Source organism: Myxocyprinus asiaticus, chromosome 15 (assembly GCF_019703515.2).
Source record: "Myxocyprinus asiaticus isolate MX2 ecotype Aquarium Trade chromosome 15, UBuf_Myxa_2, whole genome shotgun sequence".
Taxonomy (NCBI): domain Eukaryota; kingdom Metazoa; phylum Chordata; class Actinopteri; order Cypriniformes; family Catostomidae; genus Myxocyprinus; species Myxocyprinus asiaticus.
In genome coordinates, this window is record NC_059358.1 from 8,511,097 (window position 1) to 8,527,568 (window position 16,472).

Below are 16,472 nucleotides of genomic sequence, written 5' to 3' on the forward strand. Positions count from 1 at the left end.
GTTGTGGCAGGAGGGACCAACGTCTCGTTCCCTCCATCAGGGAACGGAGGTTACACCAGTAACCATGACGTTCCCTATCTGTCACTCACTCGACGTTGGTGTCGATGTAGTGACACTAGGGGTCCCTATACAAAACGCCACAAGGCTGAACTGTGTTACGTGAACTGGCGGTGTGTGGTGGGCAGACTTGCTGTGTGCCTCATAGCCAGCACACCAGGTCAACATGTAACCTCCCCCAACACAGTTATGAGTGTCGAACGGCCCTTTTTGGGGACAAGTCGACTACCCAAAGATAGAGACGGGCTTAACCCAGTCGTGGCCTCTTTTCCCCTTCTCTTTTTCCACTCCCTAAAAAAGAAGGGGGATTATCCGACTGGGCCGCCAGGTCTAGTCGGGGGGTGTCCCTCCCAAGGGGAGGACACCGCGGAGACCACACCTCACCCCAAGAGAGGGGGGGATATTTAAGTGGAAGAATACGTCACATGGTCTTTCCAACCATGTGGAGAGCCTTCAAGGTAGATCCTGCCCAACGGGGGAGGAGTTACTACAACATGGAGACTGGGGCAGAGGGGCTCTGCCCAAGGAAGATGCAGTTTGCCAGCAGGGAAACAAATTAGCGGAAGATATAGACCGCATGGGGTTAGCCTTACAGGGAACCGCCACATGCGGAGCACCTACCCCAGAACCGGGTTCTTAGTTAGCGCGTGTACTGGGCCGGCAGTGAGTCTCTCTGAAAACTCGACTGCCACAGGGCTTGGAGGAAGTCAACCAGGAACAAGTTTTGTGAACACTACTGGGAATTAACAGCGCACGTCTTCAGCTCAAAAGGAGGTGGAAGGCGCTATGTGCAAGCGATACACCCGGCCGGCTATCCCAGGCTTATCCGCTTAAGTTGCGTGCCACTACCTGGGACGAAACCGGTTCCACCCGGAGGTTGTAGAACCTTGCAAAGGTGTTGGGTGTTGCCCAGCCCGCTGCTCTGCAAATGTCTGTTAGAGAGGCACCTCTGGCCAGGGCCCAAGAAGCCGCTACACCACGGGTAGTATGGGCTCGTAGCCCTACCAGGGGCGGCATGTTTTGGGCGAGATATGCCATAGATATGGCGTTAACAAGCCAGTGGGCGATCTTCTGCTTGGAGACAGCGCTTCCTTTCCGCTGTGCACCTAAGCAGACAAAGAGCTGCTCAGAGAGTCTAAAGCTCTGCGTGCGATCCAAATAGATGCGCAAAGCGCGCACCAGACACAGCAACGCCAGGGCTGGGTCTGCCTCCTCCTGGGGCAGCGCTTGCAGGTTCACCACCTGGTCCCTAAAAGGAGTGGTGGGAACCTTGGCACATAGCCCGGTCGGGGTCTCAGGATCATGTGAGAATAGCCCGGACCGAACTCCAGGTACGTTTCGCTGACAGAGAACGCTTGCAGGTCACCTACCCTCTTGATGGAAGTGAGCGCAGTCAGGAGGGCAGTCTTCAGGGAGAGTGCCTTAAGCTCGACTGACTGCAAAGGCTCAAAGGGGGCTCTCTGTAGGCCCTGAAGAACTACGGAGAGATCCCATGAGGGAACGAGGGGCGGTCTGGGGGGATTCAGCCTCCTGGCGCCTCTTAGGAACCTGATGATCAGGTCGTGCTTCCCTAAGGACTTACCGTCAACTGCGTCGTGGTATGCTGCTATGGCAGCAACATACACCTTCAAGGTGGAAGGGGACAGCCTCCCTTCCAACCTCTCCTGCAGGAAGGAAAGCACTGATCCGATTGCGCATCTCTGGGGGTCTTCGTGTCGAGAAGAACACCACTTAGCAAATAGACACCACTTAAAGGCATACAGGTGCCTCGTAGAGGGGGCCCTAGACTGAGTGATCGTGTCTACCACCACGGGTGGTAGGCCACTTAGATCTTCCACGTCCCGTCCAGGGACCAGACATGGAGATTCCAGAGGTCTGGGTGTGGGTGCCAGAGGGTGCCCCGTCCCTGAGAAAGAAGGTCCTTCCTCAGGGGAATTTGCCAGGGGGGAGCTGTCGCGAGGAGCGTGAGGTCCGAGAACCACGTCTGGGTGGGCCAGTAGGGTGCTACCAGGACGACCTGCTCCTCGTCCTCCCTGACCTTGCATAGAGTCTGTGCAAGTAGGCTCACTGGGGGAAACGCGTATTTGCGAATGCCAGGGGGCCAGCTGTGTGCCAGCGCGTCTATGCCGAGGGGAGCCTCAGTGAGGGCATACCAGAGCGGGCAGTGGGAGGATTCTTGGGAGGCGAACAGGTCCACCTGTGCCCGACCGAATCGACTCCAAATCAGCTGGACCACCTGAGGGTGGAGTCTCCACTCTCCCCTGAGGGAAATCTGCCGTGACAGCGCGTCCGCTGTAGTGTTGAGGTTGCCCGGGATATGAGTGGCTCGCAGCGACTTGAGGTGCTGCTGACTCCGGAGGAGGAGACGGCGGGCGAGTTGTGACATACAGCAGGAGCGCAGACCGCCTTGGCGGTTGACATATGCTACCGCTGCCGTGCTGTCCATCCGATCTAGCACGTGCTTGCCCTGGATCAACGGCCGGAACCTCCACAGGGCGAGCAGAATTGCCAGTAACTCGAGGCAGTTGATGTGCCAACGCAGCCGCAGACCTATCCAGAGGCCGGTGGCTGCGTGCCCGTTGCAAACAGCGCCCCAGCCCATTTTGGAGGCATCTGTCGTGACCACGACGTGCCTGGAGACCAGTTCTAGGGGAACACCTGCTCGTAGAAATGAGAGGTCGGTCCAAGGGCTGAAAAGACGGTGACAGACCGACGTAATGGCCACACGGTGTGTCCCGTGGCACCATGCCCGTCTTGGGACTCGAGTCTGGAGCCAGTGCTGAAGCGGCCTCATATGCATCAACCCGAGCGGGGTGGCCACCGCCGAGGATGCCATATGCCCCAGGAGCCTCTGAAAAAGTTTCAGTGGAACCGCTGTTTTCTGTCTCATTCGTAAGGCGCGCCATCAGGGAGACTGAGTCCAACTCCAAACCGAGAAAAGAGATGCTCTGAACCGGGAGGAGCTTGCTCTTTTCCCAGTTGACCCAAAGCCCTAGTCGGCTGAGGTGCGAGAGCACCAGGTCCCTGTGTGCGCATAACACGTCTCGAGAGTGAGCTAAGATTAGCCAGTCATCAAGATAGTTGAGAATGCGAATGCCCACCTCCCTTAACGGGGCAAGGGCAGCCTCTGCGGTCTTCGTAAAGACGCGAGGAGACAGGGACAGGCCGAAAGGGAGGACTTTGTTCTGATACGCCTGACCCTTGAACGCGAACTGCAGGAAGGGTCTATGTCGAGGAAGGATCGAGACGTGAAAGTACGCATCCTTTCAGTCTACCGCCGCGAACCAATCTTGATGCCGGACGCTCGCTAAAATGCGTCTTTGTGTCAGCATCTTGAACGGGAGTCTGTGTAAAGCCCGGTTCAGTACTCGCAGGTCCAAGATTGGCCGCAACCCACTGCCTTTTTTCGGTACGATGAAGTAGGGGCTGTAAAACCCTTTCTTCATCTCGGCTGGAGGGACAGGTTCTATCGCGCCCTTCCGTAGGAGGGTAGCGATCTCCGCGCGCAGGGTAACAGCGTTTTCTCCCTTGACCAAGGTGAAGTGAATACCGCTGAACCTGGGCGGGCACCTGGTGAACTGAATCGCGTAGCCGAGTCGGACGGTCCGGATCGACCACCGCGATGGATTGGGAAGCGCAAGCCATGCGTCCAAATTCCGTGCGAGGGGGACCAAGGGGACAACGTCGTCGGACGTACCGGCAGATGGGGCCTCGCGGCGGGGCGGATCGTGAGGTGCCACAGCACGTCGTGGCCGTGCTGAGTCTAGGGACATCGAAGCACTTACCTGGCTCCTTGTGACCACCCCCGGAACAGCCTGGGACGGGGGAGGAAGAGGCCTGTCCTCGTGACCCATGGAGGCTGTCACATCGGGGGTGGATTTGTGCCACAGCTGGGTGCTCAGGGGCGGAAAGGGCACCGCTGGAGTGCCAATCCTGCAAGATAAAGCCCGTGGACGGTAGTCGTGGTGACGACCGTACACACCGGGTATGTGACCCAGGGAGGAAGGAAGCCGCTCTTTTGCTGAACTGTTGGGTACCACAGCCACTTGGGCGTGCGGCGAAATCAAACAAAAAGGCAACAAAAGATTTTCCACCCGGCCCTCCACCGGGGGATGGAGTGGTATTTCTACCAGCTCCACGTGAGTGGGTTCCCTTGTCCCTGGGTTGCCTGTCTCAGGGGTGCTTCGAGGACCTGCGTGGGTTCTTCGGTGCCGGCTGTGAGACTGGTGGCGTTGGGGTCTTCAGCCGCGCCGGGGCAGGATGTGCCGGACTGCTTCCGTCTGCTGCTTTACCGTCGAGAACTGCTGGGCAAAGTCCTCAACGGTGTCGCCGAATAGGCCCGCCTGGGAAATGGGGGCAGCAAGGAACCGTGTCTTGTCGGCCTCGCCCATCTCAACCAGGTTGAGCCACAGGTGGTGCTCCTGGACCACTAGTGTGGCCATCGTCTGCCCGAGAGACCGCGCCGTGACCTTCGTCGCCCGGAGGGCGAGGTCGGTCGCCGAGCACAGTTCCTGCATCAAATCTGGGGCAGAACTACCCTCGTGCAGTTCTTTCAGTGCCTTGGCTTGGTGGACCTGCAGGAGAGCCATGGCGTGCAGGGCAGAGGCGGCTTGTCCAGCAGCGCTGTAGGCCTTGGCCGTCAGGGACGACGTGAGCCTACAGGGCTTGGATGGGAGCTTAGGGTGTCCACGCCAGGTGGCGGCGCTCTGCGGGCATAAGTGCACCGCGAGCGCCTTATCCACCGGGGGAATCGCTGTATAGCCCCTGGCCGCCCTGCCATCGAGGGTAGTGAGAGCGGGGGAACTGCGGAGTCGGGGTCGGGCAGTAAAAGGTGCCTTCCACGACTTCGTCAGCTCCTCATGCACCTCCGGGAAGAATGGCACTGGAGCAGGGCGCAGCTGGTTTGAGCGGGCCGCGAGCTCAGAAACCAATCATCAAGCCGCGAGGGTTCAGGGGAGAGCGGAGGGTTCCACTCTAGCCCGACACTCGCGGCTGCCCGGGAAAGCATGTCCGTCATTTCGGCATCGGCCTGTAACTGGGCGACCGTCCCCGAAGGGGGAAGCCCAGCTGAGGCTGCGCTCGAGAGCTCATCATCTTCGCGGGCCTCGAACAAGAAGCCAGACTCGCCGTGCGACAAGCCGGCGAACTCATCCGGAAGCCCGATTGGGGCAGACGAGCGTGCTGGGGAATGGGAGGTCCGCGGGGGGATACCCGGCGGAGGCGATCCCATTGAGGTCCCCAAATCGCCCCCAGTGCTAGCCGCGCTGACCTCATACCCGTAGGTAGGAGGACCGAGGCGGGGAGCCGCTGGGGTGGCTTGCTTCCTTACGAAAGCAAGCCGCGACCGCAACGTTGCCATGGTCATGTTCTCTCAGTGAGAACATGAACCATTCATAAAAGCTGCCTCCGTGTGGGTTGCGCCCAGTCACGTAAGACAGCGATCATGACCATCCGAAGTTGAGAGAAAACGACCGCAACCAGGAATAACACACGAACGGAAAGGCATCTTTAGAAAGACACGTCTTTAAAAAGATGTTCCGTGTGTGTGCTCTTTTAGAGAAATATATACTCTTTTAGAGGGGAAAAACGCTCTTTCAGAAGATATGCTCTCTAGTTTTTCTGCCGAAGCGCCCAGGGGCGTTCTCTGCAGTGCACCAGTGCAGAGGAGGGAGAAGCCGCTGAAATGCGCCATCAGATCCAGCAGAGGTGAATGAACAGTGCTATTCAGCTCGATGAGCATGACCGTTCGGCTCCGAAGAGAAAATCTGAATGAGTGGTTGCATACCAGCTCCTTTTATACCCGTATGTTCGGGGGAGTGGCATGCAAATACCACTCGCCAATTTTCATTGGCCTTTTATCAAAGACCAGAGGTGTCTCGGGCTCCCAAGAGTGACCCCTAGTGTCACTACATCGACACAACGTCGAGTGAGTGACAGATAGGGAACTAAGAATGTCACATTTTAAAGACTTGGATTTTTTATATTATCTGGATAAAGACATTGAACAGAGTGTTTATCTTCAGTTTAGGCATACATTATAACAATTTGAGTGAAATATTAAATAAATAAATAAACAGATTTTTTAAATATTTGGTACTAATGACAGAATGCACTTGAGCTGACATGTCATGCAAAACCTGATGATCATCTAATGCATGATTTGAGCATGAGCATGATTTGAGAAAGTTCAAAAAAGCATCTTGTCTGCTTCAGTGGAAGCAGGGAAATCTGACCTTTTGTACAAAGGAGTAAGCATAAATTTGCTTACATTTGATTAGTGACTTCGAAGAACAGAATTTTAAATATTTCTTAATTTTTTTTTTTTTTTTTTTTTTTTACATTTTTCAAAATCCCAAAGTATTCTGTTTATTTCCAATAAAAAATAAATAAATAAATAAATTAAAAAAAAATTTAACATTTAAAAAACACACATAATCCCAGTTTTCAATGTAGTCTCAGACTTTTGGACTCCCACTGTACATAATATAATTTACCTTTATCATTACTGAATGAGCCTAAATAAACTTCATTACTTTTTCAGTTACTCATTAGTTTAACATGACTGTCACAGTCATTAAATGTACTGTCAGAATAATAACAGTATAAAACATCACCCCCTAGTGTCAATACAAAATACATTTCCAAGGGACAACTTGATATCATGATACCTAAATATTACAACCCCAAACTGTTCAAACCCCGAAATACAAAAACCACCCTGAATACCCTCCTTGTATGCTTTCAGTGAGGCAGGTACAATGACAAATGACATTATATGCTCACACATGACATTAGTTGATGACATCAACTAATATATTTCCATTGCTCTAGATGGGCTTTGCATTCATATATCCATAACCTTCCATTATGACCAATTCCCTTATACCTGCCTACTGCCTAACTGCCAACACTGTCTAATGGAAAGTTCATGGTGGAAATTTCTCTATCCACTACTAGAAGGCTTAAACCATCCTAAGATGGCTTGCTGGTCTTAGCTGGTCTCCCGGCCAGGTCAGGCTGGTCTGTTGATCGGTTATAATGGGGTTTTGGGTGCTTGTCAGCTGGTCAGGCAGGAAGCCAGCTAAAACCATCTTAGACCAACTAAGACCAGCAAACCACTTTAAGTTGGTTTAAGCTGTTTTTTATTTTGTTTTTCTCTAGCAACGTCATGAAAGAAGATTTTTTCCTCTCTTCTGTCCCCTCTGGCTTGTAATACAGAAAAAGCGTTCATATGCACAATGTAATGCAAAATTCATAGCCCAAAATAGCACAATGATCTGTGTGAGTGTCTTTGTCTTAGAGGGGCATTTCCTCATCCATCATGTCATATTAGTACCACAGCTGCAGTTGCCACAAGGGTCTTATTACAGGGGAAAATGTTTGTCGCTGCAGCAGTGCACTCTGAAAATCACATTGGCTTTGACTGCAGTAACCTGATGCCACACCTTGCGCTGAATGCATCACTGGAATTTCTCGGCAAACAACATTGTGCTCCAGCTTGGCATCGTTGCAATCCTCTATACCTGCATGCATCTGCCCAATATCTCTATCAAGTTCATGAAGGAACCAACTGAAATTTGGTTACAGCAATATCTGAAATAATGCAACTTATTCTGACTAGTGTTTCAGAATCATTATACTATATTAATTCATTTATATAAAATATCTTTTTTTTTCCTTCACATTACAGCAATGAGAATGAGAATTGGGGGGAAGAAATGTGCTTATGTTTTGATGGTCCTAAAACTAGATTTATTTTTCTCTGAGCATAATATGATTTCTTATTTCTTTCTTTTGATTTTGGGGTGAAATATGATTTGGACATGTCTGAACATCATGTCTGACAGGTTGATTCATGCTGAGGCCAAATTTAACAACTGTCCCAACTCCCAAAGGAATCCCCATGTCTGAAGAGAGGTGTGTTTCATCAGTAACATGAGACACGGTTGTTCATACTGTTGAGTGATGTATTATTTGTCTCACCTACAGCATATGAATCTTACAGACTGGTGTGAGGATAACATGATGCTCTGAATGCTACAGCAATAGGGTGAGGGGCCTCTGCACAGGTGCTGACAACCTAGACAGAAAACGGGTCCTCTAAAATAAGATATGTCTGAGAAATCTGCACATTGTTCTATTTTTATTTATTACATTTTTTTCCACATTCAGGGATTGAATAGAATTATAAAGCTTACTTGTCTTCTACCTGTACACTATACCACACATACCACGTATACTACTTTAAAAATGATTTATTATTATGTTTATATATGTATATAATACTTTGCTTTTGTTTGTTTTTTTGGACATGTTGCATGGTATCACAAAGTGTTTGGACATGTACTTTGGTACTGCCATGTTTTTGGACGTACTTCACCATGGTAATACCATATTGTTTAGTACATATACCATGGTATTACCATGTTTTTGGATATGTATGATGGTAATAGCATGTTGTTTTGCACATTTTCCATGGTAATATGTTTTTGGACATGTACCATGATGCTACCATGTTTTTTGGACATGCACAACTGTATTGCCATGTTTTTGGACATGTGCCATGGTAATATCATGTTGTTTTGCTCACACACCATTGTAATATCATGCTTTTTAGACATGTATTATGGTATTATCATGTTTTTTGGATATGTACCAGGTATTACCATGTTTTTTGGGACATGTGCCATGTTATTACCATGTTTTTGGAAATGTACCATGGTATTACCATGTTTTGGGACATTTACCATTGTAATACCATGTTTTTATGGACGTGTACCTTGGTATTACCATGTTTTTTGGACCTGTAGGCCCACCATAGTATATCATGTTGTTTTGATCATGTACCAAGGTACTACAATGTTGTTTGGGACATGTATCTTGGTAAAATTATTTAAGGTATCATGGTAATATTGTATTCTTTGATGTGCCTTGGAGTACCATGTGATCCTTATTAATATGGTATCACTCCTAATCATGGTAAATACAAAAGTACTGTGGTCTTAGCATGTGATAGCATCACTGTAACATAGAACCATCACTGTACATTTAGTATTGTTATGTAAATGATGTATGTATACATAAGATGGTAAAATTAAAACCACTCACTTTGTTAAAAAAAATTACATTAGCACATTGATACATAGAAAAAGAAAATAAAAGTTTCTGATATCTTATGTTTCAGCATCTAGTTTTGTAAGCATGAAGTCTTGATGCACTGGTACATACTGTAACACAGGAAAGCTGAGATAGGTCATTTGGCCCTGTTCACCTGCAAGTGGAGCTGTTAGTTTTACATATCAGTTAAATACTCGTGGGATTAGTCAGTTCCCCCCTCGCCACACTAAACCAATCTATTCTGTGGGCATGATGACAGGGAGTAAAAATAGCAGCAAACCTTTATTTATAAGACAGAGGAACACTCAGAAGGGAAGCAGCACGACTTATTAGAAGATTTAAATATTTTTCATTTAGCTTCTGATTTAGTTAAGTGTGGTTAACTGTACAAGATGCATTGCTTGAGCAGGACACCCAGGTCATATCTGGTGAACTCATACAGTGATTTCCAGGAGAGTGATGAGATCGCAAGAGAATCATATGAGGCCACCTGGTTAGACATGTTGATAGAGACGAGACCAGAATACAAGTATGTACTTCTTTCTCCTCTGTGTTGTCTTTAAAAAAAACAGCTTTTTAAAAAAGGAACAGTTTGCCCAAAAATTTAAATTGTATCACTATTTACTCATCACTATGTTGTTCCAAACCTGTATGCTTTTTATTTTTTTCTGTAAAACACAAAAGAAGAAATTTGGAAGAATCTTCATGCAGCTCTTTTGAAATAGTTTGAAATGTTAAAGTAAAATATAGTCCCGCATTCTTTGTTTGTACTGAACTTTTTAGCTTTGATATGAGTGCAACAATGCGTGTAAGGTTAGTCATTGTTCAAAGTGTCAAAGACAACTACTAACTTGCAAACTTTCATCATTCTCCTTCACAGGATGACACTCTTCGAGAAAGACTCAGTGAGACATGAGAGCTACAAAAAAAAGCAGGTGGTTCATTTTACAGTGCAAAGGTTTCCAAACCAGATGATTTGCATGGGAAAAGAGGGGGAACCAATGCAGGAATATCACTTACCTTACAAGAACATTCTCCCAATACCAATATTTGTGCCCAGAGACGTCACGCAGCCTGATTTGACCCGCGAGCCTTCTCCCTCTAGATTAAAATCTGTAATGGACTCTGAGACAAGGTTAAGTGGAGTTTGCCCACAGAAGAGAGAGGTCTCATCCATCACCCAACATAAGCCCATGGTAATCCAACCTAGAAGTCCAAACTTCAGAGCCTCTAGCCTCATCTCTCCACCACGGGAGATGTTGATCGGCTTCCAGCGAAGGGAGTGATGAGCTGATGAATGCTGTCTGCCATCATGGACATGGATACAATGACGAGTATGTTGGGTGACCTCACTCACATAGAGGGCGTGAGCATGTGGATTTTGAAGGCTGAGATGACTCAAGAAGACTTCAATAAGAGACACAGTGGCCCTGAATATTTGGACTCTTAAGTCATGACTAAATGTCATTGCATTAGATAAAAAAATTTCGTACCAAGTGGCATTTGCGAACATGACGCTAGATCTTCTCAAAATTAACGTAAATTTTTTTTAGACGTTTTTACAATTACTGGCGCCAAGATCATTTTTAGTGGATGTATGAAGTCAGTTCCCCTTAAAGGGATAGTTCACCCCCCAAAAAAAAAAAATGTTCTCATCATTTACTCACCCTAATGCCAACCCAGATTTATATGACAATTCTTTATTCTTTAGAAGAAAGCACATTTTTTTAGAAGAATATCTACAATGCAAGTGAATGGTTAACAGAAATTCGAAGCTCCAAAAAAGCACATAAAGGCAGCATAAGTAAAAGTAATCCTTAACACTCCAGTGGTTTAATACATGTCTTCTTAAGCGATCCAATTGATTGGGTGGGAACGGACCAAAATGTAACTCTTTTCACTGTAAATCTTGACATCAGGTCTCCATGGCGATCATGACTGCAAGCTCGATTACACTTCCTAGCGCCATCGAGCTCTCTGTGCATATGTCAAGCACTAGGAAGTGTAATTGTGTGTAAAATCATGATTGTGCCTAGAGATTGCAATGGCATGAATAGTGAAAAATTTGTTACAGTATATTTTTTTCTGCTCTCACCAAATGTTGTATGGATTACTTTGAGTAGGGTAAATTATAAGAAAATTTTCTTTGTTGAACTATCCCTTTAAGTTCACACAGGTGTCCTATCAGAGTAACCACAGGTGTTGTGCATCACATAAACTACATATTCAGCTTATGTTTGACAACCAAAGGTTGCTGAAGATACTTTTTGTCTTCATTTTGAACAGTATATATATTTTGTGGCTTATGTGTCCAAATACTTTGGTACACTGCATGTTAAGGTATTTTTCCATTAGATTAGCAATGAGACGGATAACAGTATATGACTGAAATAATTGTCTAATGCAACAGAGGAAAATTCTGAAAACAATAATAGAAATCTCTTGTGATACTGTCATTGCACAGATCTGAATTAATTCCATTTTTATCTATCAGGTTATAAATGTGCTGTTGCTTTCTTTCTCAGCAGGTTTAGACTGTACTGAAGACTGACGACTCTGCTGGACAAACAACAACTTTTCAAAACAGTCAAACTACAGTTCCTGGAAATAGATTCTGTAGTTTGTATAGTGCTGATAATACATCAGTACCAATCTTTTACACATTATAAATACTATTCATGTATTTTTATGGCACACACATAAAAAATAAAAATAAAAAAAATAAACCTGAGTCATTCAAAATGTAATATATTATTTCATTACAGAATGGTTGTATATTTATTTTAATGCCAGTAACAGCATGCTCATTTGTGTGGTTTGTATTAGTTACAACCTATCTGACTTTAAACTCAAATGAATAAATCCTATTAACTTAACTAAGTTCATCAATAATGTGACAAGCATGAAAGCATAAGAACAATTGTTTTAATTTCTATTGTTAATTAAAACATATTTAATCCAAACAAAAAATAAGAACAACATTAATTTTGTGTTCATTTTGCAGCTGCATTTTCAGATATGATTTTCAAGGACTATAGGGATAGTTCAAAGAATGGTTCACCAAAAAATGAAAATTCTGTCAACATTTACACACCCTCATGTTGTTCCAAAGCTGCATGACTTTCTTTCTTCCATGAAACACAAAAGGGATGTTGGGCAGAATGTTAACCTCAGTCACCATTTACTTTCAGTGCACCTTTTTTCCTTCTTCATAGAAACTGAATGGTGACTGCGGCTGCCATCCTGCCTAAAGGCCAAAACATACTTCTCCCAAATACGCGAACGCACACGCGAGCGCTTGGCCAACGCATGGCCTAAGCGTGGTCCCGTTGTACATACTTTACATGCGCTCTTGCGTTGCTCTGGCGGTTACAAACCTCACACCACAAGGGGGAGACAGAGTATTTTTTTAGGCACCACGAAACGAATCACGAGAATTTGACTCTGTTGTCTGGTGTTTTATGAAGTAAAAAAGCCATCCCAACATGTCCAAAATTACTGGATATCCATAGCAAGTTGTGGCATCTCCGCTGCGGATGCCTTTCCATTTCTTTCTGGCTTGGACAAATCGGTCCCGATGTTGTTTCCATTTTCTCTTTACAGTGTCGTTATCAGAATTTAGGGAAGCTGCAATTTCTTGCCAAGCATTTTCAATCGCTGTTTTATTCGAATGGAGAGGGGATGAGGGGTCATAAATATGTTTGTATAATCTAACTTGTTCGGCAAGACTCTCCTCAAATTGTTGCTCCGCCATGACAGCTGTTGACTGAAAACAAAAAATCAGAGAGGCAGTGCAGAGAATGCAGCGCATACTTGCGTTGGGTTATGAATTGAGCACTGACACATTTCACTACATGGAATTAAGCTTGCGTAGCAAGGTATGTTTGCGTACTTGCGTGAAGTATGTTTGGGCCTTAACATCTCCCTGTGTCCCATGGAAGAAAGAAAATAATACAGGGTCAGAACAACACAAGGGTAGGTTTTGGGTTAACTATCCTTTAAACAGGCTCAAAATGTTTCCAAAAAAGGTTTGGCATCATAAATAATTCTTGGAAATAATTTAGATTAGCAAAGGAAAACAGCAGCAAGATCTTAACTTTCCAGCTGCTGTTTCACAAAAATCTGAGATTCTATCATCGGTTCCTGCCTCAAGGTCTGTTTGGTGGCACTCCTTTGAGTGTCTCCTCTGCCCTCTTGTGTTTCTGCAGAGTGACCTGCAGCTGCCAGTACCTGAGATACAACCACATCAAACTACCATTCTTGCGCTTATACATGTTGAGCAAATCTGCACAGTGTCTGTCATTCTTAAAAATGTCCCTGAGATCCCCCTCTAAATTCAGCTCAGAACCCACAGGGTCTTTGGCAGCTTTCAGCAGCAGGTTCTTCTCCATCTCCAGACGATGTTCCCGTGGCAACAGGATGCTGCAGAATGCTTCCTGCCTTTCCACTAGCTTCATCTCTAGCTCCTGTAGGAGAGCTTGAGCCCTACACTGCCACTCCTCCTCTCGTTCCAGGGCTTTCCGCAGTGCCACACCAGCCACGCCAGACTGTAGCAGCTGATTCTTCTCTTGCTCCAGATCTTGTCGTTCTTGCTGAAGCTGCTTGCGTTCCTCCATGAGCTGCTGGCTCTGAGATATCAGGGCCTTCCTGTAACCCTGTACGCGTTGGCGTTCCTTCTCAAGCTCCACCTCCAGGTGCGCCACCGTCCGTCTGTTTTCTGTAAGCGTGTCTCTGTACTTCATCTCCAGGTCTTTGGTGATGGCTGCCATGTTGCTGTCGTACTTACCTTTCACATCTTGGATCTGTCTCTGTGATTCTCGAGTCCATATCCAACCTGGATGAAAATAAACAATCCAGATTTATTTTTAAAGTGTGTGTTGGCAAAAGACACAGTTTGTGGCTTTTTTTTAATCAGGTAAAAACTCTTTTGTACGTACGATCTGGCCAAAAAGGCAGTAAAAGACAAATAGCAAAGTTGCATACTGTAAAGAAAAACTATTTTAGCATGGTTAAAAAGTTACACACTTTAATTTGAATAAGTACCTTCAAAGAGAACCATAATACAGTAAAAAAGACTATCAAACAAAATCCTACTACACTTCAGAATACTGTAAAATAACAAACACAGAAATTAGTCGATAGATTTTACCAACTCCCTTAGAAACACAAATTTATTTCAAACCCACATAGTGAATATATTGTATTATTAAACTGCTCTCTGAAATACTCAATTCTGATTGGTCAATGGCACCATCCAGCAGTCAGATATTGCTCTGTAACAACCACACTTCAGGGAATTAAGTCATATCAGACCTCACATCAGAGTTCTGCAAGCCGTCTCTCCTGCTTCTCGGCTCACTGTGCGATCTCTACAAGTAAGCTAATAAAATAAATAATTTAAACTAAAATCTATGTTTCATGTGCATTTATTTATTTATTTGGCAAGTAGTCTTGTAATAGGCTGAATAATGAGGAGTCAGGCGGTCATTTTTACAAAGTAAACACCAACAGAACTCCAGATTCCAGCTGTTCAGCGATTTCTTCCTTCTCAAATTACATAAATTAAAATAATCAAAATAAATGTGATAATTTTAAACATTTTAAAAATGATTAAATATGAGATCAGTTGACCTCAAAATCAACCTTTAGACACTGAACTAAATGATCTCACAGATCAGGAAATATCTGCAGTGCATAGTGACAAACAGGTGTTTAGGAAAGTGCTGTGGTAGTTTTTGTTGCTATTTAGTGTTTTGGGAGAAAATAAAATCAAATGTGCCTTTTACCCCAGGGGGCCATTAGCCCCAATGTACCTTACAGAATAATTCAAGACCTCTGATTAAACATTTCCAACAGGTATTACATGATCACCCTTGAGTTTATGTAAATGGGCACTTACGAAATGCTGCCAGCCCGATCATGGGCACCAGCAGGGCATAATTCCATCTATCCCCATCATTTCCTCCAGCTGGATCTGGTCTAATATTCCATCTAGGTGGATCATTCAGGTTGTTCATGGAGAAACTCTGATCAAATGGAGAAGAATATACAACTTATGGGTTGTTTGATTATTTTTAGACGTTTTTTATTTTATTTTTTTACATTCAGTGGACAGTAAACTGCCTATTTGTCATCAAAACAGTTTTCCATCAGTGAGGTTGAGCTGCTAATTTTTTTACCCAAGTTCTGTGTTTTTACAGTGACAGATAAACTGTTTACATGTGTCTTGCTGATGACAATCAGATATTGTGTCTGCCATACATCAAACAAACCAACACACTGCACACGTGAAACATTATTGTTATTATTATTATTATTATTATTATTAAGCATATTAAAGCCATCATGACTAACAATAACTTAAAAATGACCTGCAGTACAACACTGCTAAAACTGCAACCCTGCCTATGACATGCATTTTTTCAGGAGGTGCATTTCAACACAAGTGCAATTGTTTAATAACATATAGACCTATTCTGTTCACATAGGAACTGTTATAACATTAAATACTGTATCCTTTAACTCACCTTGAACAATCTAAAGTTGTATATAAGATCCTTCTATAAACAGCCCGGACATTAATGCAATTCCGTTAAACTACAGCAAACAGTCCATTTAGGATTTCATAGGGGAGTTTGGAACGTTTCTTATTTTGCTTAAATGTATAAAATTCATGGCATACATTTGAACGTTTTTTAAATGTAATAAGTTATAATATACTTATCATTGCATGCTCTTAATATCCTCTGTAAGAGCGCAAATAAGAAAAACACACACTTGCACAGGAACAGTCACACCCTCACTACTGTAGTTTAGTCCTGAGGGCGGCGCGTGTGGGATTCTAGATGTTCCCACCAGCGCATGAGATGCGCAGACTGTATCATGGCAGCAGTGAGCGCAGCATGCAAACATATGATGTGCAGAAGTGTTTTGACTGGCAAAACTGTAAGTGACACAAGACTTTCTTTATTTAAACTGTGATGTCTTAGTTGTGGTTTTGTTATGTTTAAAGGCAAAGTTTTCCTTTTATTTTGCTTAATATTTTTTTTGATTGTGCTTGGTTATTCTGAGAAGTTACAAAACACTGCAGTCTGATGTTTCATAACCTGCAATGCTCACTGCTCACCATCACTGTTTTCACATTGTGTTATTAATATTTTATAAACAGATGCCTGTTAATGATATTAGTTATTAGCTTCAGTTATTCCAATTACTTGATTTATTATAAGAAAAAATTAACTCACTGGATCTTGGATAGATGGGTTCTGATATTAGCCTACATTATATTGAGGGACTTT

At 44.7% G+C, this 16,472-nt stretch overlaps 2 protein-coding genes across 3 annotated transcripts; one reads left to right on the plus strand and one right to left on the minus strand.

Moving 5' to 3' along the window:
* Window positions 1-6,065: 6,065 nt before the first annotated feature.
* Window positions 6,066-11,940, plus strand: LOC127453028 (telethonin-like). 2 transcript variants are annotated; one of them, XM_051719017.1, is made up of 3 exons: window positions 6,066-9,703; window positions 10,055-10,508; window positions 11,703-11,940. In XM_051719017.1, the coding sequence occupies exons 1-2, from the start codon at window positions 9,567-9,569 to the stop codon at window positions 10,458-10,460; spliced, it is 543 nt and encodes a 180-aa protein (XP_051574977.1). In that variant the 5' UTR covers window positions 6,066-9,566; the 3' UTR covers window positions 10,461-10,508; window positions 11,703-11,940. The 2 variants fall into 2 exon arrangements, with proteins under 2 accessions (XP_051574977.1, XP_051574976.1); XM_051719016.1 differs by having other exon boundaries at window positions 6,069-9,703; window positions 11,700-11,940.
* Window positions 11,941-12,085: 145 nt separating this feature from the next.
* ccdc127a (coiled-coil domain containing 127a) lies at window positions 12,086-15,845 on the minus strand. Its single transcript, XM_051719014.1, has 3 exons — window positions 15,702-15,845; window positions 15,074-15,200; window positions 12,086-14,008 (listed from the first exon to the last, which is right to left on the minus strand). The coding sequence occupies exons 2-3, from the start codon at window positions 15,189-15,191 to the stop codon at window positions 13,323-13,325; spliced, it is 804 nt and encodes a 267-aa protein (XP_051574974.1). The 5' UTR covers window positions 15,192-15,200; window positions 15,702-15,845; the 3' UTR covers window positions 12,086-13,322.
* Window positions 15,846-16,472: the final 627 nt, after the last annotated feature.

What these genes read in the sequence shown, in the direction of transcription:
- ccdc127a (XM_051719014.1), bottom strand. Translation starts at nt 15,191, where the DNA reads ATGAACAACCTGAATGATCCACCTAGATGGAATATTAGACCAGATCCA. An exon ending in GATCGGGCTGGCAGCATTTC is followed by an intron (nt 14,009 to 15,073) that starts GTAAGTGCCCAT and finishes ATTTTCATCCAG; the next exon opens with GTTGGATATGGACTCGAGAA.
- LOC127453028 (XM_051719017.1), top strand. Translation starts at nt 9,567, where the DNA reads ATGCATTGCTTGAGCAGGACACCCAGGTCATATCTGGTGAACTCATAC. An exon ending in GAGACGAGACCAGAATACAA is followed by an intron (nt 9,704 to 10,054) that starts GTATGTACTTCT and finishes TCTCCTTCACAG; the next exon opens with GATGACACTCTTCGAGAAAG.